At 40.9% G+C, this 14,610-nt stretch overlaps 1 protein-coding gene across 2 annotated transcripts in view; it reads left to right on the top strand.

Moving 5' to 3' along the window:
• Positions 1-14,610, top strand: part of cdh7a (cadherin 7a) — a 227,043-nt gene that overhangs the window by 87,530 nt on the left and 124,903 nt on the right. For both annotated transcript variants that reach the window (XM_072258284.1, XM_072258275.1), the window contains exon 3: positions 11,094-11,388. In XM_072258284.1, the coding sequence (XP_072114385.1) occupies positions 11,094-11,388 (295 nt within the window). The remainder of the gene's footprint in view (positions 1-11,093; positions 11,389-14,610) is intronic.

Raw genomic sequence — 14,610 nt, 5'->3', positions numbered from 1 at the left:
GTGCAAGAAAGTTCAAAGAATATATGTTTGTTCAAACAATTATGCATTACAGACCAGTGGTTTAAACACTGTACTGGGGAAAATTCTAGACGCGATAAAAAGAGTTAGAACTGGCAGTCACTTTTTCCCCCGGAATTAATAAAGTGTGACTATGACTATGAAGTGTGGATCAATTAGAGAAAGGCAGCCAGGATTTGGTATTGGTTTTGGTTTCTTATTGTCACATACCAAGATACAGTGATAACTTTGTCTTGCACAGTATTTATGCAGATCAAATCATTGCACTGTACATTGAGGTAGAACAAGTTAAAACAATGACAATGCAGAATAAAGTGTAAGAGCTATTGAAAAAGTGCAGGACAGCTAAATGATAAAGTGAAAGATCATAATGAGCAAGACTGTGAGGCTAAGAGTCCATCTTATCCTACAAGAGGTCCATTCAAGAGTCAGTAACAGTGGAATGGAAGCTGCCTTTCAGCCTGGTGATACATGCTTTCAGGCTTTTGTATCTTTGGCAGGATAGGAAAGGGGAGAAGTGAGAATGTTTGGGATGCATGGGTCTTTGATTATGCTGGCTGCTTTACTGAGGCAGTGAGAAATGTAGACAGAGTCCATAGAGGGAAGTCTGGTTCCTGTGATGTGCTGAGTTGTGTTCACAGCTCTCTGTAGTTTCTTGTGGTCATGTGTAGAGTAGTTGCTATACCAAGCTGTTATGCATCTTTTTAGAATTCTTTCTATGGTGCATCAACATATCATGTTCAACAAACGGTAAAGCTTTTTTGATGATGTTTCAGAGAGGGTTGGCAGATTGGGGTGTTGTCATATGAGGAGGGACAATGTAGACTGAGCCCAAATGCTCCAGAGTTTTGTCAAAAAATGCTGATCTTACATAAATTCCTTATAGGGCTTGACTGGGTGGAGGTGGAGTTAAATTTTTTTTCCTGGCAACGGTATGTAGAACCAGTTGATCATAATCTTAAGGAAGGGGTCATTCACTTGGACATAGAAATGAGACTGATGTTGACAGGAAGAGCCATTAGGTCTATGGATCCATCTATAGCAGGTGTTTAAAACATTTTTTATGGCATGGGCCAATACTATTAAACAAAGAACAAAGGGTCTGTGGATCTGGGGTTGGGAACCCCAGATCTATAGTATGCCAGTGCAGTACTCCTCATTTCTTTTTACTGGCTATTTCTCCTCATCGACCCAAAACATTAACTATCTTATTATCTTCACACATAATGCCTGACCCACTGAGTTCTCTCTGAGGCTAATTCCTCCAGTCATTAGGGTTCACATTTGTCTGTTTCTGAGATGTTATTCCTGCATGTTGGCGAAAGACTGAAGCAGTGTTGAGTTTCATAGGACAAAAACAGAAAATGCTGGAAACACTCAACAGGTCAGACAGCATTTGTGGAGGGAGAAACGGATCTGTGATATTTTTCAGGTCTGTGACCTTAAGTCAGAAATGTGAAAGAGAGAGATTTACATGGGTTTCCAGTATCTAACTTTCCCAGGTCTTGCAATGAGTTGCAGACCTAAAAAGGAAAGTTTCTCTCATCACAGATGCTGCTTGACTTATTTTGTGTTTCTAGCTGGCTTAATTGCAGATTCCACTATCTGCATTTTTGTGATTTTTAAGTTCCTAGTCCCTGGTATGGCTGTGGGAAATGGCTAACCTGTAGTGTAACAAATAGCACACCATTATGCAGGAACTCATAGATAGTGAAATTACTGCAAAGCAGCCAACATACTCAGAGATTCCACCTACTCTGGACATTCTCACATCCCCTCCTCTCCCATTGGGCAGAAAATAAAAAAGCTTGAAAACTCAAACTACCTGACTCAAGGATAATTTTTATCTTGCTATGACATTATTGAATGGTCACCTAGTATGATAAAATTGATCCTTAATCACACAGTCTATCCCATCATTGTCTTAGTGTCTGCCTGCACTGCACTTTCTCTGTAACTGTTACACTTTATCCTGCACTCAGTTATTACCTCATTGTACAGATGAGATGAAATAAGATGATCGCATGCAAAACAATGTTTTTCATCATGCCTTGATACAGTGTTTTGGTGAAGTTATGGCAGTAGAAATAGGTGATCTTAGTGATGGTGCAGCTTGAAGCTCACTTCAAGGTCAAAGGTAAAACCAACTTTGCCAAAAGGCTAGGCTGGTCAGGTCAAGAGTGGCCAGGACACAGAAATTGTGGTAGAGATTGGAGAGGAGGGTTGTGGTTGTACTCATCAGTGCATTAAGACCCATGATACTTACATCAAGAAAGCAGTGATTTATTTATGAGATGGAAGAAGTTCTGCAGTTGCTGGAAATATTGAGCAATATACACCAAGTGCTAGAGTAACTCAGCAGATCAGGTGGTATCTATGGAGAGGAGTTATCCAGTCGATGTTTCAGGCTGAGACTCTTCATCAGGACCTGCAATAGTCCTGATGAAAGATCTCAGTCTAAAACTTAGACTGTTTATTTTTCCTTTGGCATTCTGTGTGCATTACTATTAGTGAGGTGGAATGTTTAACCTGCTTGCAAGTTGAGACTTTGAGATTTTGCTGTAGAGTGGGCATTTTAGTCAATATTACATTATTTACAAGAAGGAACACTGAAGGAGTTTGCTGCCCACCGTTTATATTGATACCCAGGGAATGGTAGTTTAGAAATTAGAGCTTTTCCATGCTTGGATTGCAGGTAAATATGTTTCTTTTTCCCATGTTAGATCATCGTCTGTGCTACAACCAGATCTGTGATCATAGATATAAATTGGCTGATGTAGGTGCAACTTATGACTATCGTTTATTGACCCTAACAGAGAACAGATCCCACAGCAAAGAGACATGAATTACAGGGCCCCGTAGATGACACCAATCTTTCACCCCAGCCTCTTATTGCTCGGTACCATGTATAGAATATGCGGAAATATCCTGTGTTCCAGATCCATGGTAATGTAGCAGTTAGCGTGACACTATTACAGCTCGGGGCGTTGGAGTTCGAGTTCATCTCTGACATTATCTGTAAGGAGTCTGTACATCCTACCCGTGGAATGCTTGGGTTTTCTCTGAGTTCTCAGTTTTCTCCCAGAGTCCAAAGACATACCAGTTAGTAGCTTAATTGGTCATTCTAAATTCTCCCATGATTAGGCTAGGATTAAATCGGGAGTTGTAGGCCGTGTAGCTGAAAGGGCCAGAAGGACCTATTCATTCTGTATGTTAATAAATGAATGAATGAATAAATAAATAAACAAACACATAAATAAATAAATATATTCACCAGCTTGACAAGTTTGTTTTTATAATGGTGTGGAGCAATCACAGCATAGGCCTCAATCAGAGACAGTCATGACATGCTGGAGATTGCTGCTTACCCCTACCTAGGTTTTCCCTTATCTCCATGGTGATCTTTTCTGCGGCTGCATATAAGAACAAGAACAAGAATAAGCATCTTGGTTGACGTGGACAAACTGGGCCTGTTTTGATGCTTCATTACACTGTAACTCCATGACAGTACCAGTATATCCCTCCTTGGAGGTCAGATCCAGGTGTGGTCACTCTAGGGTTTATGTAATTACAGCAAGAGTCTTCACTCTTCAGATTCAAGGCTTTTAGTACTGTATTAATTTATAATTGTTTGCTGCAGCTGGAGTGAGCAGCATAACAATGACATGGCAGCTGTAACTTCCATGTTCAGTGGCTTTTGGGAGCCACCCATCTTAGCATAATTTCTGTGCCTCAAATGCCACAGCTTTGAATGTACTTTACTCTTAAGTTCTCAGGGGGTCTTAGTATCACACTACTAAGAGTGTACTTAAAGATGATGAAATTCAATTTCTAAGCCAGCACATTATGTTCTGATTGTCTTCTGACTCATTCTGCACAGTCCTGTGTATTCATAGTTAGCCTTAGGCAACACTTCACTCTTGTTCCAAAGACACAAGAAGAGTGGAATGCACACCCAAACTAGTGAGTTTGGACCAGAATGTGTCACCAGAGTGAGTTCAGGTGTGAGGGGCAGGTTTGTTACTGGAATGAGGTTTGGAGTGATAAGTAGGTGTCACACACACAAAATGCTGGAGGAACTGGGCAGCCGAGGAAACATCTATGGAAATGAATCGATTGTCAACATTTCAGGCTGAGACCCTTCATCAGGACTGGAAAGGAAGGGGGATAATGCCAGATTTGAGAAGGTGAGGGGGACAGGAAGGAAGACAATCTACGTTTGTAGAAGGTGATAGGTCAAGTCTGGTTGGGGGAGGGGCAATGAACTAAGAAGCTGGGAGGTGATAGGTGAAAAACAAAGAAGGACTCTCATAGGAGAGGAGAGTGGACCATGGGAGAAAGGGAAGGAGGGGAGGCACTAGGGGAGAGGATTAATAGGTGAGGAGGTAAGAGGCAGAGTGGAAGAAGGAAGGGAGAGGGGAAAAAATTAACTGGAAAGAGAAATCAATGTTCGTGGCATCAGGATGGAGCCTACCTAGATGGAATATAAGCTGTCACTCCTCCAATCTAAGAGTGGCCTCATCGTGGTTGAAGAGGACTGACATCAGAGACTGACATGTCGAAAATGGAATGGGGATAGAAATTAAAATGTTTGGCCATCGGGATATTCTGCTTTTTGTGGATGGAGTGGAGGTACTTGACAAACCTGTCCCTCAACTTACATCGGATCTCACTAATGTAGAGGAGGCCGTATCTGCAGTACCGAATATAGTAGATGATGTCAATAGATTCACAGGTGAAGTGTTGCATCACCTGGAAAGACTGTTTGGAGCCCTGAATGGAGGTGAGGGAGGAGGTGAATGGGCAAGTGTAGCACTTCTGTCATTTGCAGGGGTATATGCCAAGAGGGAGATTAGTAGAAAGGGATGAATGGACAAGGGAGTCATGGAGGGAGTGATACAGTGGAGAGCAGAGAGTGGGATGGGGGCAGGTAAAAATGTGTTTGGTACTAGGGTCCCGCTGAAGATGGCAGAAATTGTGGAGAATGATATATTGGATGCAAAGGCTCATGTGGTAGGTGAGGACAAGTGGAACCCTATCCCCGTTAAGGCAGTGGATGGGGTGAGCACGGATATCTGGGAAATGGTGGAGATGTTGTTGAGGACAGTTTTAATAGTGGAGGAATGGAAGCCTCTTTTTTTTTGAAGAAGGAGAGTATTTCTAATGTTCTGGAAATGAAAGCCTCATGTTGGGATTAGATACAGTGGAGGTGAAGGAACTGAGAAAAGGGAATAGCACTTTTACAGGAGGCAGGGTGGGAAGAGGTATAGTCAAAATAGCCATGGGAATCAGTAGGTATATAAAAGATGTCAGTAGATAGATCATGAAAGGGAAGCGAGGTGTCATTAATGAACCAAAACTAAGTGAATTTAAGGGCAGGTGTGTCACAGGACACGAGATTTTGCAGATGCTGGAAATCTTGAGTAATACACATAAAATGCTGGAGGAGCTCAGCAAGTCAGGCAGCATTTATGGAAGGACATAAACAATATTTTAGGTTGAGATCCTTCATCAGGATGGAAAGGAAGGAGACAGAAGCCAAAATAAGAAAGTAGAGGGAAGGAAAGGAGGACAAGCCATAGGTGATAGGTGAGACCAGGTGAGGGGAAAGATGAGTGGCTTGGGAGGGGGTGGACTGATGTGAGAAGCTGCGAGTTGATAGGTGGAAGAGGTAAATGGCTGAAGAAAGAGGCATCCAATGATATAGCACAGTAGGATCAAGGGAAGCAAGTGAAGACCCAGAGGTCATGAGCATAGAGAGGAGAAGAAAAGAGGTGAGAGGGCCGCCAGAATGGGGGGTACAGGGAAGGGGGAAACAGAGGGGATTGGTTCCCGGAGGTCAGAGAAATCAACGTCCATGCTATCAGGTTGGAGGACACCCAGATGGATTAGGAAGTATTTCTCCTCAGACCTCACAGGACTCACAAGAGAGGGATTAGGTGTGAGGAATATATATGCCGTATAGAGTGGTACATGTTGAGGCCTTGAAGAGAGAATATAAGTAGTCATGTAGGAAGCCGAAAAGCAAGACTTCAAGGGTAGTAATCTCTTGATTGTTGCCTGTGCCATGCACCGGTGAGGGTAAGATAGGATAATTTGGCAGATGAATGCATGGCTGAGGAATTGATGCAGGGAGGAGGATTTCAGATTTCTGGATCATTGAAATCTCCTCTGGGGAAGGTATGACCTGTGCAAAAAGGATGAGTTATACCTGAACCTGAGGGGGACAATATCCTTATGGGCAGATTTGCTAAGATTGTTGGGAAAAGTATAAACTAATTTGGCAGGGAAATGGGAAATGGATTGATACAATAGAGGATGGGGCAGTTAGTATACAAGTAGATGCAGTGTGTAGCGAGACCATGAGAAAGGACAGGCAGATGACAGGGCAAATGTAGTTAGTGGGATGGGATGAAGAGTGTCTTTAAACTAAATAATAGGTTCAAAAGTTCAGCAGTTTGGAAAAGTGAGGATAAAGGGAAGTGAAGGAGACTGCAGGAGAGAATATAAAAGTCTCCGGAATAAATAAAAAGCCAAAAAGTTTTTAAAGGTATGAAAATTTGATTTCTGATAACATAGGTGTAAGATGGAAAAGGGTGATGAATACAGGTCTGAAGTTTTTATATTTAAATTCATGCAGTTTATGGAATAAGATAGATGATCTTGTAGCACAGTTAGAGATATGCAGGTATGACGTTGTGGGCATCACTGAGACATGGCTGAAAGGAGATTATACTTGGGAGCTTAATATCAAAGGATACACCTTCTATTGAAAGGAGAGGCAGGTAGGTGGAGTGGGTGGGGTGGCTCTGTTGGTAAAAATTAAAATTCTTAGAAAGAGATGACATAGGATCAGAATATGTTGAATCCTTGTGAGTAGAATTAAGAAATTCCAAGTGTAAAACGAATCACATAAAGAATTCCCAACAGTAGCCTGGATGTAGGCTACAAATTACAACAGGGTATACAAAAAGGATGTATAAAAGGCAATGCTATGGTAATTATGGGGACTTCAATACCCAGGTAGATTGGGAAAATCAGCTAGGTGCTGGATCCCAAGAGAAGATACTTGTAGAATGCCTACTGGATGTCTTTTTAGAGGCAGTGTAGTTTTCAGTCCATTTAGGAAAAGGCAATTCTAGATTGGGTTTTACTTAATGAACTCAATTTGATTAGAGTTTATGGTAAAGAAAGCCTTAGGAAATGGTGATCATAATATGATAGAATTCACACTGCAGTATGAGAAAAAATAAGATGAATCAGTATTACAGTAAAGTAAAGAGATCGGAGGCATGAGGGAGGAGCTGGCCAAAGTTGGTTGGATGATGGCTGACAGTAATGGCTGGAGTTTCTGGGATCAATTCAGGCTCAGGATGGACACATCCCAAAGAAGAAGTATTCTAAATGCAGCATGAGACAACCATGGCTGACAAGGGAAGTTAAAGTCAGCATAAAAGCAAAAGAAAGGGCATATAATAGAGTAAAAATTAATTGGTAGCTAGAGGACTGCGAGGCTTTTAAAAACCAACTGAAGGCAACTAAAAAAAACAATGAGAGAAAAGATGAAATATGAAGATAAATTAGCCAATAATTTAAAAAAAAGATATCAGAAGTTTTTTTAGATATATAAAGAGTAAAAGAGAGGTGAGAATGGACATTGGACCTTTAGAAATGATGCTGGAGAGGCAGTAATAGGGGACAAAGAAATGGTGGATGACTCAATAAGTATTTTAAGTCAGTCTTCACTGTGAAAGACATCAGCAGAATGCTGGAAAACCAAGAGTGTCAAGTTGCAGAAATAAGTGTAGTTGCTATTACTAAAAAGAAGGTACTTGGGAAGCTGAAAAGTCTGAGGGTAAATAAGTCACCTGGACCAGATGGTCTACACGGCAGGATTCTGAAAGAGGTAGCTGGAAAAATTGTAGAGGCATTAATATTGATCTTTCAAGAATCACTAGATTCTGGAATGGTTCCAGAGGACTGGAAAATTGCAAATGTCACTCCACTCCATAAGAAGGGAGTGAGGAAAAGACAGGGAATTATAGGCCAGTCAGCCAGACTACAGTGGTTAGTAAGATGTTGGAATCTATTATTTAGGATGATGTTTTGGGGTATTTTGAGGCATATGACAAAATAGACTGAAATCAGCATGGTTTCCTTAAGGCAAATTCTTGACAGCCAAATTTGTTGAAATTCTTTGAAGAAATAACAGGCAGGATAGACAAAGGAGATTCAGTGAATATTGTTCATTGGATTTTCAGAAGGCCTTTAACAGGATGCCACACTTAAGGCTGCTAAACAAAATATGAGCAGATGGTATTATAGGAAAGATACTAGCATGGATAGAAGATCAGCTGACTGGCAGGAGGCAGCGAGTGGGAATAAAAGGGACCTTTTCTGGTTAGCTGCTGGGATTAGTGGTGTTTTGCAAGGGTCAGTGTTGGGACCGCTTCTTTTCATGTTATATGTGAATGATGTGGATGATAAAATTGATGGCTTTGTGACCAAGTATGCTGACAATATGAAGCTAGTGGAAAGACAGGTAGTGTTGAGGAAGCAGTGAGACTGTGGACTGACTTGGACAGATTAGGAGACAGGGCAAAGAAGTGTAGGGAAGTGCATGGTCATGCACATGTGAACAATAGCTCACTATTACTCTTATGAAATATTAATTAATTAATTAATTAATTTAGGAATGTTTTAGGACATTTTTGGAACAGTTTCTTCCCTTCCATCATCAGATCTCTGAACGGACAATGAACCAGGCCATGAAAGCTATCTATAACCATATAACATATAACAATTACAGCATGAAATCAGACCATCTTGGCCCTTCTCGTCCATGCCGAACTCTTACTCTCACCTAGTCCCATCTACCTGCACTCAGCCCATAACCCTCCATTCCTTTCCTGTCCATGTACCTGTCCAATTGTTTTTTAAATGACAAGATTGAACCTGCCTCTACCACTTCTACTGGAAGCTCGTTCCACACAGCTACCATACTCTGAGTAAATCTGAAAACCTCTTTAATTTGTTTAATGTATCACACTTTACTGCTGCCACAGAAAAACACATTTCATGATAAATATCAGTGACAATAAACCTGATTCTAATTTGGATTCTGAAGTACAGTGTAGGTCGACAATAATAGAAGAGTAAGAGAATAGTTAGTGAATTAAAGTTGTATATTATTCAATATATGTTTAAAAATTTTCACTGCAATGCCTTTGAGTAAAAGAACATCAGTGAAAGAGATACTTGATGTTCCAGACAATATCAACCCTCTGGGTAATCTTTGAAGTTACTGATCGTTATGTGAAGGCATAAAATCAAAATACAGGGCAAAATCAACTGTTTCGTAAATCTTGCCTCACAGTAATCTAATTGAGAGCTTTGCAAGTCACTCTCAAATCTGGCCCCATTGTGAAGTCCCATTTGTGAAGAGCAGTTTACACTTAACCTTGTCAGCTTTACGGGGATAGTTAGCTCTTGTACCCGAGACTCGATGTTGTGAATTCCCAAAGCAATAATGAGGGATTGATGCTGTATCAGTGGGTGGTGAGTCTGAGACAAGATACCTCCTGCTCTCACGGGAGGTAGCAATAGATCCTTTCAATGACACTTCAGAGAGGAGCAGAGAGCTCTCTTTGTGTCCTGACCAGCATGGAAGCCTTCAGCAAACATTACAGGAAAAGTTAGCACATTGCTCTCCATGGGATTTGATGTTCATGGGTTGGTTGCTACATTTTGTACATTGCATCTCAATAGTATTTAATTGCCCGTGAGATGCTGCGGGATCTTCTGAGCACATAAAAACGACATATAATGAGACTCTGATATTCCATTATCCGATTATATGGAAATTATGATGGTTCCCGATTTGGCTCATCGCATTTTGTTTTACACATACCTATTAACTTCACTAGGGTCCTGTTTTCCACATTCCCTTTGAACTCACCATATTATGTCTCATGGCTACCCTTTAGCTGGAGTGTGGTCCCATTTCCCATGTTCCCTTTGAATTCACTGGGTCCTGTTTCCCACATACCCTTTAAGGTCACCAGGTCTCCGCTTCCCACACTCTGTTTAAACTTTCTGGGATCACAGGGAAATTACTGTGTAACTTCCAAAAATAAGATGGAACATCCAATAATCCAGAAAATCTGTCAGTCAGGAGCCACCAAGCCCCAAGATTGCTGGATTAATGGATTAAACTTCCAAGTTTTAATTTGAACCAGTACGTAATCTGTTATTTTCATTGAAATCCTTGAATACGTCCAAATCTAAGAAATCTTACATGGTATTGTCAAAGTCAAGGTTGAGTTTACTGTCATATGCATGAGTACATGTATGCACAGTTGCAATGTAAAATTTACTTATAGTAACATCATGGGCACAGGATATGAGATCTACAGCATTCACAAGAAAAACACAAAGTATGCATAAATTTTATAAGAAAGAACACAACTGGAACAAAAAAAAAATTGAAGTCCCTTTTTAGGGCAAAGTGATCATGGTGTTGCTATACTTATATAGCGATTAGGGTTGTGCAGGTTGTTTAGAAAATTGAATGGTTAAAGGGAAGTAGCAGTTCTTGAACCTCGTGGTGTGGAACCTCAGGCTTCTTTACGTCCTGCTCGATAATAACTGCAAGGAGATGGCATGGCCTGGATGGTGGAGATCTTTGTCGATGGACATTGCCTTATTGAGGAAGTGCTTCTTGTAGTTGTCACTAATGGTGAAGAGAAATGTATCTGTGAATTATCCAGTACTCTGCATCTTCTTACATTTCTGTGTATTCAAATTGCCATACCAAACCATGATGCAACCAGACAGAAGCTTTCAACAGTACAGCTGTAGGATTCTTTTAGCATGTTTGATGACAACTGAACCTCCTTAACTACTTAACCACTTAAGAAAGTAAAGATATTGGCATGCCTTCCTTGTAATTGCATCCATGTTCTAATATCCAAGACTTTTGGCCACATTGTCTACTGACAGAAGAACATGTCTGCATAATGGTGCGATGTTGCTGTGTCCTGAAAAATCCTTATGTTGTATTTGTTTCCCACCAGCTTCACTCTGATGTTGATCGGGGAGATGGCTCCATCAAGTACGTGCTTTCAGGAGAAGGAGCAGGTTCCATCTTTATCATCGACGAGAGCACGGGAGATATCCATGCCACCAAACGACTGGATCGTGAAGAACAGGCCTATTACGCACTACGGGCACAGGCTGTTGACCGGCTGACTAACAAACCCGTTGAACCCTTGTCAGAGTTTATCGTCAAGATTCAAGACATCAATGACAATGAGCCACGGTTTCTGGATGGACCATATTTAACCAGCATCCCTGAAATGTCTCCTGTTGGTAAGTTCAGGGAGAAGATATCACTATGCAGCCTTTTTACCTTCTACTCATTTCTCATGTCCTTCCAACAATGACACAGACCTAAACAAACAGACACAGACTCCCTATCAAACCTTATGAACAGCATTACCTAACAGTAGGAAATCATTGGGAATAAGGTGTGCTCATTCAGTCCAGCAAGTTTATTCCATCAGTCAATGAAATACATAACCCAAAATCATATGCCTGCCATCAATCTACATTTCTGAACAGTCCATGAACAATTTCACTATTCCTCTTCTGTGCTATTTATTTTTAAATTGTAACTTATTTAACTTTTATATCTTGCACTATACTGATGCCACAGAACAACAAATTTCATAATATATGTCAGTGGTAATAAACCTGATTCTGATTCCCCTAATAGATTTGGTCAACACAAATGTGCTTGCATCAAATTCAAAATTCCCAGTTGATGTGGCATCAATTGCTGGTTGTGAAAAGCATTCCAAATTTCTAGCAGCTTCCAAATGCAGAAGTACTTCTGCACCTCACTCCAGAGAGACCTGGTTCCTTCATGATAGGCTACATCACCAACCCAAAAAAATTCTCTTTATCCACCTTAATTTATCAGCTATGTTAAGAACTTGAAACTGGTTAAACCACCTTTCCATTTCTAAAATTTTCAGCTTGCATAATCTCACTCCATCCAGTGTTATGTCCTCTCAAGTTCTCAAGAAATACTCCCAGTGATGCCATTGTGTTCTGACTAGGAGTTTATTATTGTTTATATGTCATTTATCCATTCTAGAGTAATGGAGTTTATAGCAGCGAAACAGGCCCTTTGGCCCACTCATCCATGCCTGTCAAGGTGTCTTCCAGAGCTAGCCTTGAAGAAGTGTCTCAGCTCGAAATGTCAACTGTTTATTACTTTCCAAAGACGCTGCCAGACCTGCTGAGTTCCTCCAGCATTTTCTGCGTGTTGCTTTGGATTTTCAGCATCTGCAGATTTTCTCCCATTTGCCTGTCGTGGCCTATCTCTCTTTAAACCTTTCTTATCCACGTATCTGTGTTTTTGTAATTATGCCCATCTGTACCACTTCCACTGGCACCTTGTTTCATATTCCCACCACCCTCTGTGTGAAAACCTGCCTCTCAGATCCCCTTTAAATCTTTCCTCTCTCACCCTAAAACTAATGCCCCCAGTTTACGCTCCTGGGACAAAGGCTGAGGACATTCATCTTATCTATATTCCTCAGGATTTTATAAACCTCTGTAAGGCTGTACTCAGCTGCTTCTCTCCAGGGAAAACAGCCCCAGCCTATCCAATCTCTGCTTATAATTAAAGCTCCTGGTCATTTTTACCACTACTCCTGTGAATCTTTTCTGCACCCTTTCCAGCTGAATGACATCCTCCTGATACAATTCTCACAGCACTCTAAGTAATGCCACACAAAACACCAAGTAAATGCACATAATACTCCAAGAAACGACACGCAGAGCCCGAGTAGCATCACACTATACTCTAAGTAACTGCACAGAGTACTCCAAGAGCTAATTTACAGCCGAGAGGTTAAGAACTTTTTTCCTTGGTTTTAATTGACAGGATGGGATTAATGGGATATACAGGTGACAATTAGCTGCAGCTTCATAATCTACTGCATACACTTGAGTGCCCTTCATCTGTCTATCCAGCCAGGCACTCTTCTTGTGACACAATGAAATATTCAAAGTTTGCAGGATTCGCATTAAATCTTCAGTCTGTTTTAACTTGTGCTGCTGCTTATTCAGAAAGTTCAAAGCTTTGCAGTAAAGTCATTCAACATCATGAAAAATCCAGAAGAGTAAGAAGCAAAGGCACCCGTTCCAACAGTAACATTGATTAAAAGCATTTTTGGTATTGCAATTATTCATTTGAAATTAAAATTGATAAAATATCCACTTATATTTCTTCTATGAAACATGAATATTAAACCTTGTTTCCATCACGATGGAGCAGGATTGATGGTCACTGAATCATGCTGTAATATCTTTGGTATAAATAATTGATAGGTTAATACAATGATGCTAAACTGCTGAGATTAATTATTAATTTATTAACGTAACATGTTCAATGGCTTATCTTTTACTTTCTGTTTGCCTGACATCGGACGTATCCTGAGGTGGCGCCCGTGGCTCAGCTCACCTCTCAGTATCACTGCAGGCACCTGAACACTGCAGCTCTGGGGGAATAGTGCACTGTAGGTGATAGGTGTCGCACTCCCGTATATTCATAGAACAATACAACACAGGACCAGGTTCTTTGGCTCACCGTTTCTACATCGACTGTGATGCTAAATTAAACTGAATCAATTCTGCCTGCACATGTTCTATATTCGTCCATTTCCTGCATATTCACAAATATACAGGATGCAACTGCCTCTTAAACTCCACTAATGTATCTGTATCCACCACTCCCCTGACGGCCATTCCAAGCACCCACCACCCTCTGTGTAAAAAAGACATGCCACTCCACTTCTCCTTTAAGCATTCCCTTTCTCGTCTTAAATATATGCCGTCTAGTAGTTTACATTTCTACCCTGGGAAACAGGTTCTGACTCTCTACCTAATCAATGCCTCTCATAATTTTATAAATTTCCATAAAGTCTCTCAGCCTCCAATGCTTGAGAGAAAGCAATTTAAGGTAGTTCAGCCTCTCCTTATATCTCATACCCTGTAACCCAAGAAGTATCCTGGCAAACAACTTCTGCACCGTTTCCAAAGCCTCCACATCCTTCCTGCAATGTTAGGACAAGGACTGCCCACAATGGTCCATATGTGGCCTAATCAACGTTTTATATGATTTCTCCCTGTGTAATTTGTCTAATCCCAGCATAATCTTGTTTACCACTATCCCATTGTATGCCAGCCTCCTTTTGCTGCAAGAAGAACAACCCCAGCTTCTCTAACCTTGGAGATGAAATCTACCCATCATAGAGTCATAGAATCATAGAACACTACAGTAAAGAAACAAGACCTTCAGCCCATCTAGTCCATGCCAAACTGTTATTCTGCCTAGTCCCATTGTCCCTAACCTGGACAATATTCTTCCATATCCCTCCTGGCAATGTACTTATCTAAATTTCCCTTAATTGTTGAAATTGAACCTATATCCCTGACTTCCTCCGGCAGCTCGTTTCGCACTCACGTCACCCTCTGAGTAAAGACGTTCCCCTTTAGATTCCCCTTGAATATTTCACCTTT

Source organism: Mobula birostris, chromosome 1 (assembly GCF_030028105.1).
Source record: "Mobula birostris isolate sMobBir1 chromosome 1, sMobBir1.hap1, whole genome shotgun sequence".
Lineage (NCBI taxonomy): Eukaryota > Metazoa > Chordata > Chondrichthyes > Myliobatiformes > Myliobatidae > Mobula > Mobula birostris.
Note: the sequence above shows the minus strand (reverse complement) of the source record. Positions and strands in the feature narration are given on the sequence as shown.